The 19,442-nt window shown below is 39.6% G+C and overlaps 3 protein-coding genes across 4 annotated transcripts; 2 read left to right on the top strand and 1 right to left on the bottom strand.

The window, feature by feature from the left end:
• Positions 1 to 884: 884 nt before the first annotated feature.
• On the bottom strand, positions 885 to 7,167 carry trip13 (thyroid hormone receptor interactor 13). Of its 2 annotated transcripts, none has more exons than XM_071468559.1 (14): positions 7,036 to 7,167; positions 6,696 to 6,779; positions 5,481 to 5,640; positions 5,222 to 5,348; positions 4,194 to 4,249; positions 4,021 to 4,111; positions 3,849 to 3,921; positions 3,699 to 3,762; positions 3,513 to 3,599; positions 3,211 to 3,317; positions 2,879 to 3,032; positions 2,217 to 2,329; positions 2,021 to 2,090; positions 885 to 1,938 (listed from the first exon to the last, which is right to left on the bottom strand). In XM_071468559.1, the coding sequence occupies exons 2-14, from the start codon at positions 6,767 to 6,769 to the stop codon at positions 1,843 to 1,845; spliced, it is 1,272 nt and encodes a 423-aa protein (XP_071324660.1). In that variant the 5' UTR covers positions 6,770 to 6,779; positions 7,036 to 7,167; the 3' UTR covers positions 885 to 1,842. The 2 variants fall into 2 exon arrangements, with proteins under 2 accessions (XP_071324660.1, XP_071324661.1); XM_071468560.1 differs by having other exon boundaries at positions 6,977 to 7,111.
• brd9 (bromodomain containing 9) lies at positions 7,111 to 13,244 on the top strand. Its single transcript, XM_071468555.1, has 17 exons — positions 7,111 to 7,297; positions 7,933 to 8,153; positions 8,236 to 8,364; positions 8,458 to 8,587; positions 8,700 to 8,757; positions 9,442 to 9,586; positions 9,720 to 9,830; positions 10,289 to 10,476; positions 10,613 to 10,745; positions 10,927 to 11,002; positions 11,133 to 11,228; positions 11,359 to 11,491; positions 11,607 to 11,718; positions 11,829 to 11,885; positions 11,993 to 12,098; positions 12,567 to 12,737; positions 12,951 to 13,244. The coding sequence occupies exons 1-17, from the start codon at positions 7,249 to 7,251 to the stop codon at positions 13,049 to 13,051; spliced, it is 2,016 nt and encodes a 671-aa protein (XP_071324656.1). The 5' UTR covers positions 7,111 to 7,248; the 3' UTR covers positions 13,052 to 13,244.
• Positions 13,245 to 13,736: 492 nt separating this feature from the next.
• On the top strand, positions 13,737 to 19,192 carry zdhhc11 (zinc finger DHHC-type containing 11). Its single transcript, XM_071468562.1, has 11 exons — positions 13,737 to 14,094; positions 15,026 to 15,244; positions 15,742 to 15,920; positions 16,043 to 16,144; positions 16,251 to 16,375; positions 16,483 to 16,638; positions 16,742 to 16,860; positions 16,943 to 16,992; positions 17,084 to 17,147; positions 17,237 to 17,315; positions 17,715 to 19,192. Exons 2-11 carry the CDS (start codon positions 15,026 to 15,028, stop codon positions 17,855 to 17,857), a joined length of 1,236 nt encoding a protein of 411 aa, XP_071324663.1. The 5' UTR covers positions 13,737 to 14,094; the 3' UTR covers positions 17,858 to 19,192.
• The last annotated feature ends 250 nt before the right edge of the window (positions 19,193 to 19,442 follow it).

The raw sequence follows: 19,442 nt of genomic DNA, 5'->3' as shown, positions 1-19,442 counted from the left end.
AAAAAATGGATAAGAGTAAAAAGAGAGTATAAATCTTTTGTTTGATCTTAATGACAGACTGTTGCCAGTAAAGTCGAATCCAACCAAATTTCATGTGAAAAGTGCTCAATAAAAGACCCGACAGAGGCCATTTTAAAGGTGACAGTGATATGATTGAGAGGTATAAAGGCGTGTGAAGAAAGATGAACTCAATGTTTGCTTTCCTTTCACATTCAGGAACAGCCTACAGAATCCACCTTTGAAGTGGTGGAGTGAAAAAGCTGTTGCCCAACAACAAACAAAGGGGACATTGTCTGAACCCGGCAGCTGACATGCAAAGCAGCAGAGCATTCACAGAATGCAAAACATGTTCATGCGAACAATGGAGCCTCTGATCTGTTCATGTAAACTGTGCGTATGACTGATACACTTCAAAACCAAATCAACTTCAACGGTTTTTGTTTTTAGGTCAAATTAGTAACAGCATCACCCCAACGCACAGTCAGACGTAACCATATATCACTTTAAATCCTTGTGGACTGGCCCCTCTCGCAAAGGAAGACTACAGTGTCAGCTGCAAAAGTTCCCTTTATACTTCCAGTTTTGCACACTTATATTTGTGCAGGTTTCTGGTTTTACTCAGCAAGATTTAGACAACATTATTCTGTTACATGAGACAAGCTCAAGATCAACTGCAATCTGGTTTTATTGCTGTGGGCATTCTCACTTATTGCCCTTACTGTGATTATCATGCATCTCATAAAATACACTACATAAAAACTGCCTTTCCATGTGTAAAACTATATGACGGCATCTGTGCGCCACCAAGTGGTGGCCCGTAGGCTTTGTTAAAACTATGTTAAATGAATCTGCTTCAACTGCAGCACGTCTACAACACACACGAGTATAAACAATATAGTTTATTACAATGTTATATACAAAATAAAGTTGTGATGAGCACATGAACCCAGAGTTCAAAGAGGATTGGTTGTTAGCAAACATATAAAACTGACAATGAAAAACAAACATTTTCTTTGAATTAATGGACAAAGACAAATGGCCCTTTTTAAAAACACATGAACAGAGTACAATAACGTGCACGTTAAAGAGACAGTTCACATTTTTTGACATAAGATTGTGTCCTGCGTGGACATTTAGCTCATTCTATAGACACATGGAGATGCAAGCCAGCAGCTTGCCACACGGAAATAAGCAGTTCCAAATGGGGGGGAAAAAAAACGTTAATCCACAACACTTCACTCAAAAATGTTAACCTTCCACAGCAAATTGCATTTTCCTTTCTGTATTTCTGATGTTTCATTGTTCACTGAGACCTCAGACCCATTATTACACTGCTATTCTTTTGTCTGTTCATAATTATCCACAGACTGAGCTCATTTCTGTGCCCCAAGTTACGATGAGAAAGTAACTTATGCCAATAAATATCCAAACTATCCCTTTAACATGGGAGCCAAAAAAAGCTGGCACTGTTGAGGTTAAAGCTGCATGTTACATAAAAATAATGAACACTTTGAAAATTAGAAAAGAGTAAACAGTTAATAGCACATAGAAAATTCAAGCATCAGGTACTCCAAGTTAAACCAAACTACCAGACTGCCTTTACTGAAACCTACGTGGACTCTGTCTTGTAAGGTAGTAGCACCAACAATATTACCTGAATAAAGACTCTGATATTAAAACAATTTTACTTGCCAATAATATATTTAACGTAGTGCTGCCAAGTCAATTAATTAAGCTTTATAAAAAGATGTAAGGGTTGTAGTTTTCCAAACTACAAACAAACAAACAGGGACTGAGAGCTCATGAACAATCATGTGTCAACCTTTGGGCTTTGGAATAAGTTCAGATACCGTTGACCAGGTTAGCTTTTTCCTCCTTCTGTTTATCCACAGCTCGGTCCATAGCCTCCAGAAACCTCTCAAGAGTCACTGTCGGTGCCTGCAGGCAAACAAAGTGCATTAAAAAACAATTACTTATTTTTTTTTAACCTACACTCTGCAGAATAAAATCAAGTACTTACCTTCACAAACAGTGCATGGGCTAGAAATGGTAACTTCCTGAGTGCTCTTCCACTCAAACCTTTGCTTTTCCTGGAAATGAAAAGAAAAACAAAAAAGTAGCCTCTGGCTGCTTCAGTCCTCACTGACACCGATGTAATGAGCACAGCACAGACGGTGTGATTTAGGTGCTATTGCATTGTGGGAGGCTGTACTCACAGAGCAATGTTCCTCAGGTTCAGGCTGTGTTCAGACACCTCACTCTTAGCAAACCCCATTGTCTTGAGTTCAAACATGGTAAACAGCTGCTGCCGAGGGTAGATGATCTGACACTGCAATAATCACAAATGATCACAAATATCATAAAGCTAAATAGCATAACTATTTTGTTGTGATGCATATAATTTATATTTTTTATATTTTAAAATTTTCAAGGAAAGAAATTGACTCTTCACCTCCTTTCACCAATCTTACAGTCAAATGTGTTTTTGTTAAAATGCTCTTACTTGGTGTTTTGTTTTCTGAATTGTTGTTTTTTTGGAATTGTTGTTATGATTTCTGTTTTGTTTATGTTTTTTAACAAAGAGAAGGGATTGAACCGCTAACCCTTTGACTAGCAAACGACCAGCTCCACCTGCTGAGTCTTGCACCTCATGGCCACTATAACTGTGTCTCATGTCAAGATACGCTTAAGCTATTATTGACAGTATTTCTACAAAATTCCTAAAAACAAAGGCAAAATTAGTAGATTCATCACGCCCACTCATCCTGGAGTGTTTGAACATGGACGGACATTACATGCTGGGAAGACAAATGTGTTTTGCATTATAAGTGATGAATACTTGCAAATAATGAAAAATGTTGTTAGATTGTTTGCTCACCTTCATCAGCTCCTCGAGGCAGGAGAGGTAGATGTTGTAGATGCCGTTCTCAGACGGGGGTCCGATGTACTGCTTGATGTCGGCTCTGTCCACAAATGCCAAGTCGATCTTTTCTGTCACATTGGAGGTCGTCAGGATCACAACATTTGAATGTCTGAAATATGAGCCCAAAAGTCAACACGAAACAAACCTGTGTAAGTAGGTGAAAATAAATGTCTGATGGTGGGATTGATTTTTACAGTGAAAGTAATAACAAAGTAATATTTAGTTCTCCAGGCGCACAGGTTCAAGGAAGGATGTCTGAATATAATATTTATATGTCACTTTCTGACCGTTTGATCTGATCCAGTTGAGTGAGAACAGAGTTGACCACTCGAATGGCGTCAGAAGGCTCTGTTCCCGCCTGGCAGGCATTCCTAGCTGCTGTCAGACTCTCCACCTGTTCACAGTAAAGTAGGTTCACAAAAGGAACAGCCTCAGTCACAGCAGAAACACTCCTGAATGAGGATTAAGTAACATAAAATAAACAAACAAAATTCTGTTCTTGTGTTCAATATACATGCACTGGCTAGATTGATTTCTGGGGCTGAGACCGGACCAATGTCAAAGTAGTTTCCAACAAGTGGATTTTTACCTCATCAATCAGAACAAACACAAGAGCATCTTTGTCATCAATCAGCTGTTGGATCTTTTGAAACATCTTCGTGACCAGCTTGCCACTCTGTAACAAAGAGGTGTGATTAGCTTCCAAAATATTATCAGTTTAATCTAGAAGATCCTTCATTAAAATTTGATCTTGAAAAGAGGAGCCCAGGTGTACCTCTGAGAACCACTTTGAGAACAAGCTGTGGCTGTTGATCTCAACAAATTGGCCATAAGAATACCTGCAGGGAGAGGAGTGTATGGTGAAATGAAAGAGCAGGCGTTATTTACTGCTGAGACGGTTTCACTAAAATAAGGATTGCCTTACCGACTCGACAGTCTGATTGACAGCTTCTGGGCAAGAGCTTTGCACAGTGACGTTTTTCCTGTGCCCGGGGGTCCTGAGTGTGGCCGAACACAAAGTGATAAATCAGTTGTTTTACGAGCCTCACCTCTGACATGACCTTAATTGATAAAAATTACTATTACTAGTCATTTACCGTGAAGCAGCACAACACGGTTCCATGAAATCAGGTTGCTGTCAACATTTTTGTCTGAGAAGTAAATTGTTGTTGTGACGTAATCCAGGAGCTGAAAGAAAAAGTGAAGTTTAACAGTATGAGATAGTTATGCAATCATTTTCTCTCAGGTGCTATTATATATATTTTTTTACCTGGGATTTGACTCCACTCTCATATACCAGACTCTCCCAAATCCCATGGAATTCAGCTGTTAAACAACAGAACAGACATCAAGTCGTTTTAGGGGAATATTCAGATAAGATCGAATTTTAATGATACCAAATGAAAAAGGGGATCTTTCAAGCACCACAAAACTAATAAAAGAAATGAAAGAAGTTAAGTAAAGAAAATATTTGCCTTTACATTGACACTTTACTCCACCTTCATGTATTTTTTAATTACGGGATATTTAAATCTTTTAAGTTTAAAGGGTTGATCCTAAAACAATTTTTGTTTTCTCCATAACAGAGTAAGGAGGCTTTGGTCTGGTTGGACACAGAGATTACACTGAATTCTAGGTTTTCACAGAAGAATCAGGTAAGAAAATGTTCGCAGACACCACTCAAACTCATTCAAACTGCTCCTGCAACATTATCCATGTTTCCAGTGTTTCTTTACCACAGGCTTTTGCTTGCAAGCTTCACAAGGTTGTGCGTATGTATTTAGCCTTATTTGGGTAAAAGTATGACAGTTTGTACCGTGCTGAGCGTTCAGATATGAACAGTATGCACACATGATTCAAAGCTGACCACAGCTTTCACTCCTCTCAGTGAAGAACTACAAAGTTTTTTTTACAGCCATATTTTGAAGCTTGCAGGCAGTGTCAGTCATTGCCCTCCAGTCCTCCCACTGAAGTTTTTTTTTTTTTTTTTTTTTTTTTAAATTCAGCTGCACATTGCTAAAGGATGGAAGGACAGTCCCTTCTCACTTGCTTGGGGATGTGTTTCACACTCCCAAGACATTTTAGAATGAGTGTCACATTAAGTTATACTGAATATTATTCTGTATGTCTATGATGTCCATGATAATCCACTGGTTTACACTGTAGAATGATCTCTTTCTGTACTAAATCTTGCCTCACTATCTGACTTTAACTGGACATAAATCATACTAAGAAAGCAAGATTTTCTCAGCATGCTGTTCTGTTCAGTGCACCATCCCCCACAATGCTCAGTGTTACCTGCTGGCAACAACCAGTGATTTGCTGCTGAAAGCTCCTCATCGTCTTCCAAACTGAGCGTGCTGGGTCCATCCTCATTCAGAGTGAAGATGTGAACGGAGACAGAGCAGCTTTTCAAATCAAGCGGCTGAGTGGGGAAATAAAGTTAGTAAAAAGGATAAATAAATAAACAAGCGCAAAGCATTATTACTTCTTTTTTGGAAAAACAGTTATAAATGATTTTTTTTTTTAAATTACAAAGAAAACCAAAATAACAGACCTGTGTTACCATTTCCTCTAGATCAACTATAGCAACAGACTCCACATGGTTTCGGAGAAAGTCTTCATCAAACTCCGTCCATCTGTAGTTTCCAAAAACCATGCTGTGGCGATTCAGCAGAGCCAGAACATGCATCTTCACCTCAGACAGTTTAGCTGTGCTGAAACATGGACAAGAACAGAATAATACAATACACAAGAAAGCTACAATTGGCTGCAATTATGTAATTTCTTTACCATGACAGTACATTTGAAGCCGACAGCAGCAACTGAATGTCCACCCACAGCTAATGGCTGATGCCGTACCAATCGTAATACTGATTTCTGTTTTTGTAAGAAATGCATCTATAAAACCAAATAAGCTTTTCAGACATGCCTGCCCTCCTGGTCTGATGTATGTAGGTAATCAGAAAAATATAACTTCTATTCAGTATAACTGTCCAATAACCCAAACTTTTTTCATACAGCATAGTAGTGCATCTCATTCTACCTGACTGTTCCCCTCCCTGAAGCTTGTAGTCAGCTAAACTGCATCTGTGCCTGTGTGTGTCTTTTTTTGCTTTTGTGGAAGGAGCTGTGGTTTGATCAGGACTCATGGCTGGAATATCTATCCTGGAGGGCCTTGGGGCCACAAAATTGTTATTCTATTATTGTTTGTTTCGATTGCAGACTTTGAAATTGTTATTCTTGGGCCACACACATGGAGGTTTCATTATTTCCCCAGGCACCCTAAAACCAAACAATACTCCAAAGCTGACATGATTAACTGAACAGTCAATTACCTGTTTGAAAGAATTGGTAACAATTTAAATAAATGACAAAGACTTTAAGTCAAAAAATGCCAGCCTCTCAAATATGAATATTTACTAGTTTAATTGTTTTCTTTGGTAGTAACTTAACATCTTTGCATTTTTTTAAAAAACAAATTATCTTGGGCTTCAGGGAATAATGATGGGCCTTTGTCCACTATTATTCTGACATTTTATTCATAGCTCAATCATTTATTAAACAGATTACTCATCAAACCGATAATGAAAATACTTGTCAGTTGCAGCCTTACAATCCTCCTATGATGGCTTAATAATACTTTCCCCAATACAAAACTAAAAAACAAGGTCTTAAGACTAAATCGTAAACTAAAGTAATTAAATTAAGAAATGAAGGGGGGCTTGGGCTACAGACATGCTTTCACAGACATGTTTTGGAGGTAGCCTACCTGTGAGATTTAACATGAACCTCCACATGGATGTTTTGTTTCTGGTTTCCCACCTCCATCCTGTCACCCTCCATTCCTGTAAACCTGTGGAGATCAGAGCAACATTTACAGCTTCAACAGCAGCACAGACGATTGTTGTGTGTTTGACAGGTTCAGCTTTTTTTTTTTTCTTTTCTTTTCTTTAGCTGAGGAAGCTGGCGATGTCGTAGCTAGCTAGCGCAGCTGGCTAACGTTACCTCCCTCCAAAACAGTTCCCTATATCAGTACGACTGAAATCATACCTCACAGCTTTTACGTTGTCAAGCCGATTAGTTGCATTTACCAAAGCCGGGATACTCACGAAACTACCGTCGGTCCTCGACGCTGTCAGAGCCGAGAGTTTGTTGAATTCACCGCGCTGAGTCGTTACCCCGGATATACATCGTTTGTGTTGAGGGGTCACATCCGCCTGGCGCTAGCTTTCCTGTTGCAAAGATTTGTTATAGCCAGAGCGACGCTAGCCTTAACCTTTTGTTAAAAATAAACACAAGACGTCGGATATAAACACGGAGACATGGGGAAAAAACACAAGAAACATAAACCGGAGTGGAGAACAGTTGATGGTACCTGAGTGCTGTGTTTACTATTTGCTTTTTTACCGCTGCGCTTTTGTTCCAGCTAGCTTTGTTGTTGTTAGCTATCTTAGCCTAGCCTGTTGGTATAGTCTTCTGCCAAAATAATGAGTTAATAAGTCCTTTCTTATAATTTAAGCTACTTAATATCCTTTTTTGTTTGTTTTCTGGCTGTGCTAGTCAGGTATAGTTTGTTAAGGCTACTAGTTAGTAAAGTTTTATCTGATTTCCATGTTTGTATCATCATTTTGAAATTTACATTTGTTTTGGTTTGTGAGTAATCACATGACCTGTCAGCAAAACTTTTAAAAAGCCAAATATTGTGTCAAAATGTTTAAATAACAGCAAATGTATCAGTAATATTAAGCAAACAATCACAAACATCTGTTACTGGATTACCTTTAACAAAACAGCACAGTAGAACACAACACAACCCAAACATGGAGTAGATTTTCTGCAGACAGGGAAGGTACAGCCATAAGTCTACTATGTTTTTGCAATTTGGCATCTTAAGTGATATAACATAACATAACTTACAATTCTGCTACCATATTAAGGTCTGTGTCACTTTATATGCTCACTTACTCCTACAACTGTCGCCTTCATCTTGCTTGTTTCGATTGCAGACTTTGAGGACAAGGCTCTTGAGAAGCCCCTGAAGCTCGTGCTCAAAGTTGGAGGAAGTGAGGTGACAGAGCTCTCTGGTTCGGGCCATGACTCCAGCTACTACGACGACAGGTCAGACCACGAGCGAGAGCGCCACAAAGAGAAAAAGAAGAAGAAGAAGAAGAAGTCTGAAAAGGATAAAGACAAGTATGTGGATGATGAGGAGAGACGGCGGCGAAAGGTCAGTTGACAGAAGAACATTTACCTGCCTGATAGATGCATTGTTTGGTGCTAAAAGTTAAAAAAGTTATTTGATCGCACAGGAGGAAAAGAGGAAGAAGAGAGAGCGAGAGCAGAATGAATCAGAGGCAGCAGCAGCTGCGGCTTCTGCCAGTGCTGGTGTGCCGGTTGAACCTTTCACGTTGTCAAAAAGTATAAGCATTGGACTAGAGGTGAGTAAACTTAATTTAAGCCTGAAAATATCACCATGAAATTCGTATTGATTACTTTGACAAGTCACTCACATCACATGTGTTTCTCATCAGCCTGAAGAGAAAAAAAAAAAGAAAGAGAGGTTTGAGATAGAGTCTGAATTGGAGGAGTTTCACCCCAGTGTGAAGGTGGATGTAGAGCAGCAAGGAGACAGACCGGTCAGAGCGTGTAGGACACAACAAGGTAAGACCACCTGTGTACTGGCACATCAGATTCCTTTCATAGACAGTTTCAGCAGGTATCCAGTAGTAAATGTCTTTATAAATAGCTGCATATTTGTGCTTGTCTACTGCAGAGAATGAGTCCACTCCTCGTCAACAATTGCTGGAGCACTTCTTACGTCAGCTGCAAAGGTGAGGAATGCTAATTCACTCTAATTTCTGCACCCACTTTTGATGTTGCACCTCTGTCCTTATAATCCTTCCACAGCATTGCTCTTCAAGTGTTTTACCTAGTTAAAATTCATTAAGAGGCATAAATGCTGCTTCAAAACACATGTCTGACCACTCTAATGATAAACCTTTTATAGATGCCACAAAGTCTGAGAGGATTACGATCCTAAAAACAAGTTGATGTCTTGATGTTCACTCTCAGGTTAAAATGTCACCTTTGCATGCAACATGTCCCATGATCCAGTTGGTAGATTGACATGAAACTAGCTGTGTACATATAGTACATTTTCCTAAGGGGACAAACCTCTTTCATTTTCATAAAATTCCCCCACCCCCAAAAATAGCAAAATTTGCATTTGTTGTCTGTGGGCTTTTGGTCTAATTGACACTATTTTTTTTGAAGGTAGATCAAAAGTCCTGCTGCGGCTGGAAACTTTGCAAATGTGTTAACCACAGATTGCAAAAAGTGAAATGTGAATAAGGAAATATTATGATTGGGGCATCAAGTAACAGCAAGATCTATTCATATTGATCACATTGACCTAACAGATAAGGAAAAATTCCACATAAACAGACAAGACTAAACAAGAGTAAAGGCTGCATCTGTACGGAGTAACACTGACAGTGCATCACTTGTCTTTCCAGGAAAGACCCCCATGGATTCTTCTCATTTCCAGTAACGGATGCGATTGCTCCTGGTTACTCAATGATCATCAAACATCCTATGGACTTCAGCACCATGAAAGACAGGATTAGAAACAATGAGTACAACACAGTAACAGAATTCAAGGTGAGGATAGTTTTCAGCACATTCTCATCTTCAAATCAAGAGCTGGTATGGTGAATATTTCTTTTGAGAGTGTCATCGAGTTTAAGATATGCAGTGTATGTAAACACCTGTTTGAAAACTTTTTGGCCCTCAGGCGGACTTTAAACTGATGTGTGACAATGCAATGGTATACAACCGACCAGAGACTGTCTACTATAAGGCTGCCAAGAAACTACTGCATACAGGATTCAAGATGATGAGCAAGGTAACATCAACATGGACAAAAGACAAAAATATCAAAATATATGTATATGATATTACAACCCTTACTTTCCGATTGCAAACTTAATTGTAATAATCACCTAGTGTTTTCCACAGAATTAGATTCTATTTGTGGCGGTAGCTAAGGTACTCCACTGCAAATATATTTTGCCAAGTATTCTGTGATAAATAAATAACTGAACAATATGGACAGCCCCAAGGAGGGGCTGAGCAAATCAATGTAGTGTGTGCAGTAAGATTTTACCCAAATGAAATAGTGAAAAAAAACCCATTGAAAATCAATACGTAGTGGTCAATGTTGATATTGTGGCGGGCCGCCACAAATAAATCAATGTATGGGAAACACTGTCAGCAACTACTTCTTACTGTCCCTCACATTCATTTCCAGTTAAGCAGATTAAGTGTTGCTCCTCTTTTTTTCCCCTTCTGCTCTGTGTACAGGAGCGGCTGTTGGCTCTGAAGCGCAGCATGTCTTTCATGCAAGACATGGACTTCACCCAGCAGGCAGCCATTTTGGGAGACGAAGATCTTGCAGCTGATGTGACTCCTCCAGAGATAATCCCCATCCCAGTGGAATCAGCAAAGAAGTCCAAGAAACAACCAGTCAAAGACATGAAGGAAGTCATCAGGTATTCCTTATTTGTAACCTCTACATTAAATGTCTTTTCTTTTTCTTGTTTTGGATACACAGGACGACTGAGATATGGTTAAAAAGCTGCCTGTCAGTATAATAATCCATTAACACTATCACATTTGCTATCTCAGTTACCTCTATGAACCAGAGGGGAATGCTTGCAGCTTGACTGACAGTACAGCAGAGGAGCATGTCCTAGCACTGGTTGAACACTCTGCAGATGAAGCTCGGGATCGCATCAACCGTTACATGCCAAACTCCAAGGTCTACCACTTTACTTATTGTGCATACATTTCCATTCATACATAATGTTTCTACCTGCTATGGGTGTGTCTTATGACATAAATGACAAACTGGTAATAAGGCTTCCACACTCACATATGACAAGGAATAATTTTCCAAATTTTGACTTGAAGCACGTTGTTTCTCTTGTCTGTGTTTCCAGATGGGCTACCTGCGTAAAGAATCAGAGGCTTCTCTTCTATATACTGTTGTAAATCAGCTTGATCCTGATGCTGAAGGTTTGCTATCATTGAACATGGCCTTTTAAGCATCTTTCAAAGCCCAATGCTCTCACAAGATCTGCTCTATGTTAGCAAAAATATGTAATATTTGTTTAAGAAACATTTTTTCTTTTTCTGTTTTTTGCAGAAGAGGAAACCCATAAAGTGGACCTGAGTTCTCTGTCAAATAAACTTCTGCCTGGATTAACAACTTTGGGTTTCAAAGATGACAGGAGACACAAAGGTATGTCATAAAATACATATCTGTTGATTTAATTCATATTATTCACTTTAATCATCCCATTCCATTAACTACAATAAATACTGCCACAAAAGTCTGACGTATAATTCTGCTTTTGTCTTGCTCTGTGCAGTGACCTTCCTGAGCAGTGCCTACAACACCCAGAGCCTTCAGAAGAACTCCATCTTTCCAGACCTGCTGCCTGACGAGGTGGATATGCTCTATTCAGCTTATGGAGATGACACAGGGGTACAGTGTGCTTTAAGGTAGAGTATTTTTTTTTCTCAAATAAAACTTAGATTTCAGATATTCTAGTAATAAAAATGTCTTTTATTCCAGCTTGTCATTTTATCTCTTTTTTTTTTTTTTTTACTCTTGAAGTATACAGGAGTTTGCCAAGGGCTGTGGGAGTGTCACCAAGCGCTGGGTCGATGGTCTTCTGGACAAGATGACTGCAGGCGATCACACTAAAGCTGTCAATCAGATCCGACAGGTATATGATTTGAATCAGATTTCCATCACACACTCCCAGTGAGATTGTGTTGACACATTTAGTTTCTTGCCATGTAGGGCTGTCTAAATTATTCTCATTTTATGTTTCAGAAGAGAAACATGATACTGAAACCTGATGAAACCAAGTCCAACATTTGTGATATACAGGTATGCTATAGCTTAAAGATACTGCACTCGAACAGTTTTTGTAAAATAATGTTGTGCTTGGCTGCTCACGCTTGACTATCTGACTCACGCTGTGTGTTTTCCTTCAGATGGCAGATAGCACTGGCCTGGGGGACAGCAGCTCAGTCCTGGACTTTATGTCAATGAAGAGCTATCCTGATATGTCTCTGGATATTTCTATGCTTAACTCGCTAGGTGATTATCTTCTATCAACATTCTGGTTGCATTTACATGTACACCAGTAATCCAGTCATAACACGATTAAACTAGTAATGCAGTTGGCCTAATAGTTGCAGTAAGCACAAGGGCCGTTTAACATTTGGCTTTGTAGCAATAAAAGGCATAATAGGACCTTAATCCCATCAAAACGCTCATGTTTTTGCTACATCTTTTTCTAGGAAAATATCTTTGTAATGCTCTGTTATCCTAAGCTAGTGTAAACAGAACAGTTCAAAACACAATTGTATCACAATTATCTGTCATGATGCCACAGTGGCACACCATAGTGGCTCTCTTGTGGCTATGGCAAATCTCACTGATGTACCATTAGAGTTAATACTGCACACATTTCCCCTCTTTTCCCTGTGTGCATTTTTTCCTTTTAGTTTTCCAATTAATTAATTTCCTACAGTGATCATCGTACCTTCCCCATTTCTTTATCAGGTAAAACTGTGAAAAAAGAGCCGGGGAATGAGGAGGGCCAGCAGCATTTTGACGATGCAGACAAACTCCTGCAGGAGTTCCAGGAGGCTCAGGTCGACAGAGTTGGCTCCAGACCCTCGTCCAACCTGTCCTCTCTCTCTAATGCCTCAGAGAGGGACCAGCACCACCTAGGTATATGAGCAAGGCTAAAAATGAGGTGCTCAGAAAGGAGCACTGTTAATACTTTTAGATTAAAATTTTACACTTTTGTTCTATTAAACATCATATTGTTGTCATACAATATACTACGTACCATACAATACTACGTTGGTCAGCTCTATTGCTTTCCATGCAACAGTAACCTAAGCGCAGCAAAGTAAGAACCATGTTTTCTTTTATCCACAGGGAGCCCATCACACCTGGGTGTCGGGGACCAGTCGGAAATGGTTCATGATCCCTACGAGTTCCTGCAATCTCCGGAGCCAGAGAGCACAGCCAACAGCTGACCACACACACTGCCGTTTTGTTATCCTGGTGTTATTAGCGCTGGCTACTCTGTTGCACTGTTTTAACACTGTGGAGACAGCAGGAGCCTCTGACCTGTTTTTAAGACTGATTATGATTGTACAGACTGTTTGTAGTGTAATTGTATGTTTTTGTATGAGTGCAACACCTGAAAAATAAATGCTTGCACCTGTATTTATAAATGTGTGTGGTTCAGTAAGCAAATGAAAAACTATTATCAGCTGCATTACATTCACTGTGGGAGCAGCTGTTTATGCAGGAACTGTCTACCAGTAATTCTCGCCCACATTTAGTGTTTTTACAGGGAAAGGATAATGAACTGCTGAGTCCACAGATTTCTGATTATTGTAACATGTCACAATGTGTGAAGACGTAACAAGGAAGTGAAAACAAAGCCGGAATATACATTCAGTATAATGTAGCCTGACAAATCTGAGGATGAAGGCTAACCATAAATGAGAGCTTTTGAAAGCAGAAGTATAATGCGCATATCGGTGTTTGCAGTTCCCTCTTGCTCTCACGTAAACAGAGCATTGCTTTTTTTGAGGAGCTGATATCCTCCAGGGCTTGAAAGTGTGAAGAACAATTTGCGTGGACTGAGTTTAACACCAAAGCAGTATGCGTTATTTACTCCATCCGTGAAGGGCCACAGTAGAAAGCTGGGTATCTTGAGTGGAGCTGTAGTGCACATGCGCAGTAGGACAGTTTCCATAGCGCTGCCAAGACCCGCTGAGTGAGTTGATTCTTCAACTTCTGACTCACGTCCGTCGTTGACACACACCGAAGGACACTGAACGATTTTATCCATGTTTACCTCCGTTTTTTAAAAACATTTTAACATTGTTTCGCGTTCTCCTGCCGGTCAGTGTTTGTTCATTATGTAAATTGTACTTTTTGAGGCACCTGTCGGGCTGACAGACTAATCATGGCATATAAAGCGGTGGAAATCTCCGTTTTTATTTGAACAGGAGCGTATATATATAATTTTTTTTAAACTTGTGGTCGCTGTCTTTCACTGGGAAAAGTAAGTAATTTATCGTATGATTAACACTTTCCACACACCTGTTATCCTGGTAGTTATTATTGACTTCATTGTTTATTTTCATCCACGGAGTGTTTGTGAATAAAACGCAAAATGCGGGGTGAGCTGCAAAAGCAGAAAAACCTTTAGCGTTAGCTCGTAGCTCTAGTTGTTAAACAAAACAAAACCAACAGCCAGGAACTGCCAGACAGGTTTATTCCCCTTTTTACTCGGCAGCTAAGGTTAAATTTCACTCACTGGCCTTGTGGTGATGAGCATTATTGGCGACTTTTCACTGTAAAAAGCCCTCAAATGTTTTTTTTTTTTTTTTTTTTTTTACTAGTTTCTAGCTGGTAAGGTGAACTAAGTTTTAGCACAGCTTGTGTTGTCACAGACATAAGGCCAAGAGCAAAACATGTGATTACAAGGGGTTTTCACAGAAGAGGGGATGTTGCACTTTGTGTGACTTTTATCCTGGAAGAGCTTTTGTTCTGTAAGCTATGTGACAAAATCCTCCTCATTTAAATGCAGTGGTGCCTTTGTCATTTCCAAAGATGAGCAAGACACCCTCTACTACCCCAGTCATTTTATACACTCAGTTGTCAAGTTATTGATTTACAGGAAAACCTACCATTAAATCATATCCTCATGAAGGTTACCGTGTTATTTTTAGAGGATGTGTTTATTAAGTCTATTTATACCAGTGATGCCTGGAGTAAAACTGTTATAGGAATTTCCCATGTTAGGTACACCATTAGCGGGTGAACAGTCACTATCATTATGCTCAACTCATTTTCCTAACTCATTTCCCCTGCAAATGTGACCACACACTCTACTGGAGCTCAGCTTGTGAGTAGTACTGTGTGGACGGACGTTTGATGATGCCCGGAGGACACGCTCTACACTTTGTCTATTGTCTTCTTTTACCGTCCAGATGAACTGCTTCAGTAAAAGGCTGAGACGCACATCTCCAATGCAGGGCAGCAGCAGAAATGAGCTGGTCACCTCCAAACCTCCCAGGATGAACGGATGGTCGTGGCCGCCTCAAGCCTTCCAAGTGGTCGGCTGGTTGGTGTACAGCTACCTCGCCATAGTCAGCTTTGGCATCTACATCCCTCTTCTGCCTCTGCCGTGGAACCATGTGCTCTATTCTGTATCCTTAACACACAGCTGAAACCTTGCTGTCATTGTAGTTGACTGTTAAGCAGCAGTGGGTTTTTTCAGATTTGAATATGGAGCAACCATTAGCCTCTGCCACGGTTTTGTTTTTGTACGGTTCTGCTACGGACTGCTGCTTATAAGACAAGGATTTTGTTGTGTGTGCTGTCTGTATGGGCTCCAGTCACACCAGACGTGACTCTGTCTCTGCTTCTGTGGTCTCTATTAAGCCCAAAAGACATAATCACTGGTGTTTTTGTCACATGTTGAATGCTGCATGATGTCAACACACTAGTTTCTTTAACTGAAGCTTCACTCAGCTGTAAAAACAGTTGATTTTTTCAGACCCGACTTTATGTCTCACACAAAAGATCCACTTGTTTTCATTTTTACTTGTGCCACTTACTATTCTGCACTTAATTGCTCATTTCATACATATTGCAGTATTTTTCTAATATTAGTGCCATTTTCCTTGACTCCTGTTGTGTTCAGCTGACAGGCATAACATTTATTGTGCACTTTTTCACCCATATTGCGGCTGTTACCATAGACCCAGCAGATGCCAGTGTCAGGGCCAAACAGAGCTACTCCAGGCCAATGCCGCTTTTTGACCCCACAAAGCAAGCACATGTCATCCAGGACCTTCACTGTTATCTATGTGATGTTAAGGTGTATGTATTCAAAACTCTAATTGTGTTATGTGATTTGACTTTTTAAGTGTGTAGAAATACCATTTGGCAATCATGAAAAAGCTGTGTTTTAATGGCGTCAATCTTCGTCAATCTTCATGTAGTGGCCCGAAAGTAAAACACTGTGGTGTTTGCAACAAGTGTGTGGAAGACTTTGATCACCATTGCAAATGGCTGAACACCTGTGTGGGAGGCAGAAACTATTGGTAAGAGGATGTTTTGGATGATATCTGTATCTGACTATGTGTCCCCTCTGAAATGTGGCTTGCTACTGTATAAAGATTAACATCAGGTTTTGTGTGCTGCCTTCAGGTACTTCTTTGTGGCACTATCTTCTGCTACACTAGGTGTCTTCCTTCTTGTTGTTGTCATCTTGTTCATCTTCATTCAGCATTACCTGGACCCAAACAGTCTAAGGACCGCTCCACAGTTTGGTAGTGAGTCAACACAATCTTTAACTTTCTCTATATGACTGAATAGAAACAGCTTTGCAAATATATTTGTTATCTGCATCATTAAAAGTGGTGTATCTGTGTTTCTACAGGTGTGCTGGGGAATGGGACCTGGCTGGTGTTTTTACCATTAGCACCCATAAAGACTAGTTCAGCTGGTCTCCTCATATTAGCCTTTGTAACAGTAATGCTGAGCATCACCTGCCTGCTGCTGCTCTGTCATCTGCTGGGTTTTCACTTTTATCTATGTGAGTTGAAATCTTCAAAACAGACTTTTCATAGGCCCCTTTCTCCCCATTCATTATTTTTCCTAATTTTCCTGTGGTGTTTGCTCTCCACTTGTCCGTACAGTTTATAAAGGCATAAGCACATTTGATTATGTGAAGATGCAGCGCCAAAAAGAAGCTCGAAACCGAGACATTGAAGCAGGAAAAGCTAATGATGACAAAACCCACAACAAAGCCCCACAGGTGAGACCTGACCTGTGCCTCTCACTGTCAATCACTCGTTCATCCCATCATGTCTGTAAAAAACATCTTTTCTCTTTTACAGAACCAAGAGAGCTCAATTGACTGTGAGCCAGCGTTATCACAGAGTTCAAGGTAAAACAGCTTCTTTACAGTTCTTGTTAAACTACTGTTGAAGCTAATTTTGTAGAGAAGGATGATCAAGGCCACTCTGGTTTTCCTGCAGTACCTGCAAATTTGACAGTAATGGACCACTCAGCAGCCGACTTTCAGAATCTATATGTACAGAGGTAAGCATGTCTACTTACAGTGTATCTCCTTTGAATGATTTTACATGCACTAAATGGGTGGTATTGCATGAAATTTGTTTTTGATCTAGATGGAAAACTTCAGGAAATCAGCAGGAAAGGAGAATAGTTTTCATTATGGCACAGAAAATCCCACAGACACAACAGCAAGTAAGTGTTTGATTACACTTATCACTATCTTTCACCTTTTCTGTGTCCATCTCATTTACAAAGACCAAGGAGCAGAAATATTATAAATGCAAATATAATAATAGAAACAATTGCAACACCATAATACAGCATAGGAAATAGGAGTTTAACAAACACTGCTCTAACAGTGTCAACAGTGATTACATTATGCAGTTTTATAGTATTTATAATGGAACTGTTAGACTGCATTTCAATGTCAAGGGATTTCTATTTTACAACTGTCAAAGTATGCATACAAGATCTTTTACATACAGATTATGGGGTTTTTGTTACCGAAGCCTATTAATATAGACACAAAGAACATTAGCTTGTGCTGTTTATAAATAATACTTTTCTCTTCTTGTTTCCTGTGTATGAAAGGGGAAATGTCTGTGAGTGACATCAAAAGCTGGAAGCCTGATACTGATGAAGAGGCTCAGTGGCCCAGTGTGAAGTCTGTTGACAGTGTTCCTGGAGTGCAGGACCCTCTGGGCAGCTCAGTTATGACTCCAGACAATACTTAGTTCTAACTGATGTCTGCATGACGGGCCATCAGGATATGCTGCTTTCAGGAACTATTTATAAAGAAACTTTGTTTCATGAAACTGAGCCATGAGACCGTGGACCCATTGTTGACATGGACAGAGGACATCTTGGACACTACAGTTTGAGACACAACGTGGAAGACTTTTTTCCATCTAGTGGGCATTTTGTACGCAGACTGAGTAACTGTGGCCCTTTTTATGGTGTTTTTGTTCCATTTTTATCCACACAGTGTGTTTTTATGACAGATGAATTATTTAAAGCATTGTTTTATCACACTGACTTGTTCAGAGAGTCAATGTCCAGCCCCGTTTCCAGGTTAGCCTCTGTTCAACTAGTCTGAATCAGATGGATACAGTTTGTGTATTTTGGCATCTTCCTACAAAGCTTAAACATGATGCTGGAGTTTACTGTTCATATTCTAAGTCAGATGGGTATCGTGTACTGTAGATCTTGTCATTTCATTGCAAGACCAAAGAGAGAACCTCACATATATTGTCTTACTGAACATAGTGGAACAGATACTAGCTTTTTAAATTAACTGTTAATTTCACAAAGCCAGCAGTGTTTCGTGCTTGTTTTTAGCTAAATTTGATAGTAAAGAATATAAATACAACACATTTGCTCCATTTTTTTTTTTCTTCTTTAGCTACTTGACCACACAGTGGCACTAGAGAAAGCCCCATCATCTCTGGCTTCTTCACATTTCTAGGCATGTATGTGTATATTCTAAGATAAACAGGTGTCCCACGGTTGGATTTGAACACTCATTCATCGGCTGACAGTTTGCTTATAGCTGAGAATCATGTAAAGCAAAAGACTTAGCTTTTTTTGGGGGGTGGGGGGTGGGGTACAGCTACAAATCAACCAATCAGAACATATAAAATACTTAAGAAGTAAGGCAGTTGTAGACACATTCAGTATGCCAACAGGAGGAAAATGCAGGTAGAGCTCATTCTGAAACTGGCTTCAAAGAAGACTGTTCCTGGAACAACACGTAACACATAAACAAAGCAGTTTGACAGCAGACCGATACATGGCAATTTTTGATGGCAAGCTTATAAATTTCTGCTTACGGCGTCAGTCATCCAGCTTGTGAATGGAGCTACTCTTAAATGAATCAGCATTAAGCTGTGCAGTACTTAAGCTCCACAGCACCTGGATGCTTTTATGCTCACAGCTACTGAACAAGATGTTTTTAAGGGCCTTGGGTAGTGACCTGATTATTGGTGGTGTAACAAAGAACTGAGCTGTTGCTGAAACTGCCATTAATAAGGTAAGATATGTAGTATATGTTTTTTTAATTTTTTTTTATACTCCATTGACATTTTTTCTTTAATTATTATTTTTGCTGACTCCTCAGATGTTTGCTACCTGTGGCCTTTGTATGATTCAAGCCAGCTCTCTCTGAAGAAGTTTTCTCAGTGAGTAATCTCAGCAAGCCTCTGTGTTTCATGAAAAACAATATTTCATATTGTAGTTTTTATACAATTTTTTTTTGTCATGTGCATTGTAGCAGAGAATTCGGGTGTTTCTGTGTGCACTTGATGTGCATATCTTAGTTGT

The sequence above is a fragment of the Trachinotus anak genome, unplaced genomic scaffold (assembly GCF_046630095.1).
Source record: "Trachinotus anak isolate AG129_WGS33_773 ecotype Australia unplaced genomic scaffold, CSIRO_AGI_Tana_v1 ptg000032l, whole genome shotgun sequence".
In the NCBI taxonomy this organism is placed as follows: domain Eukaryota; kingdom Metazoa; phylum Chordata; class Actinopteri; order Carangiformes; family Carangidae; genus Trachinotus; species Trachinotus anak.
Note: the sequence above shows the minus strand (reverse complement) of the source record. Positions and strands in the feature narration are given on the sequence as shown.

What these genes read in the sequence shown, in the direction of transcription:
- trip13 (XM_071468559.1), bottom strand. Translation starts at nt 6,769, where the DNA reads ATGGAGGGTGACAGGATGGAGGTGGGAAACCAGAAACAAAACATCCAT. An exon ending in GTTCATGTTAAATCTCACAG is followed by an intron (nt 5,641 to 6,695) that starts GTAGGCTACCTC and finishes TCCATGTTTCAG; the next exon opens with CACAGCTAAACTGTCTGAGG. An exon ending in TGTTTGTTCTGATTGATGAG is followed by an intron (nt 3,318 to 3,512) that starts GTAAAAATCCAC and finishes TACTGTGAACAG; the next exon opens with GTGGAGAGTCTGACAGCAGC.
- brd9 (XM_071468555.1), top strand. Translation starts at nt 7,249, where the DNA reads ATGGGGAAAAAACACAAGAAACATAAACCGGAGTGGAGAACAGTTGAT. An exon ending in AGGAGAGACGGCGGCGAAAG is followed by an intron (nt 8,154 to 8,235) that starts GTCAGTTGACAG and finishes TTGATCGCACAG; the next exon opens with GAGGAAAAGAGGAAGAAGAG. An exon ending in AGATGACAGGAGACACAAAG is followed by an intron (nt 11,229 to 11,358) that starts GTATGTCATAAA and finishes TGCTCTGTGCAG; the next exon opens with TGACCTTCCTGAGCAGTGCC.
- zdhhc11 (XM_071468562.1), top strand. Translation starts at nt 15,026, where the DNA reads ATGAACTGCTTCAGTAAAAGGCTGAGACGCACATCTCCAATGCAGGGC. An exon ending in TATCTATGTGATGTTAAGGT is followed by an intron (nt 15,921 to 16,042) that starts GTATGTATTCAA and finishes ATCTTCATGTAG; the next exon opens with TGGCCCGAAAGTAAAACACT. An exon ending in GACCGCTCCACAGTTTGGTA is followed by an intron (nt 16,376 to 16,482) that starts GTGAGTCAACAC and finishes GTGTTTCTACAG; the next exon opens with GTGTGCTGGGGAATGGGACC.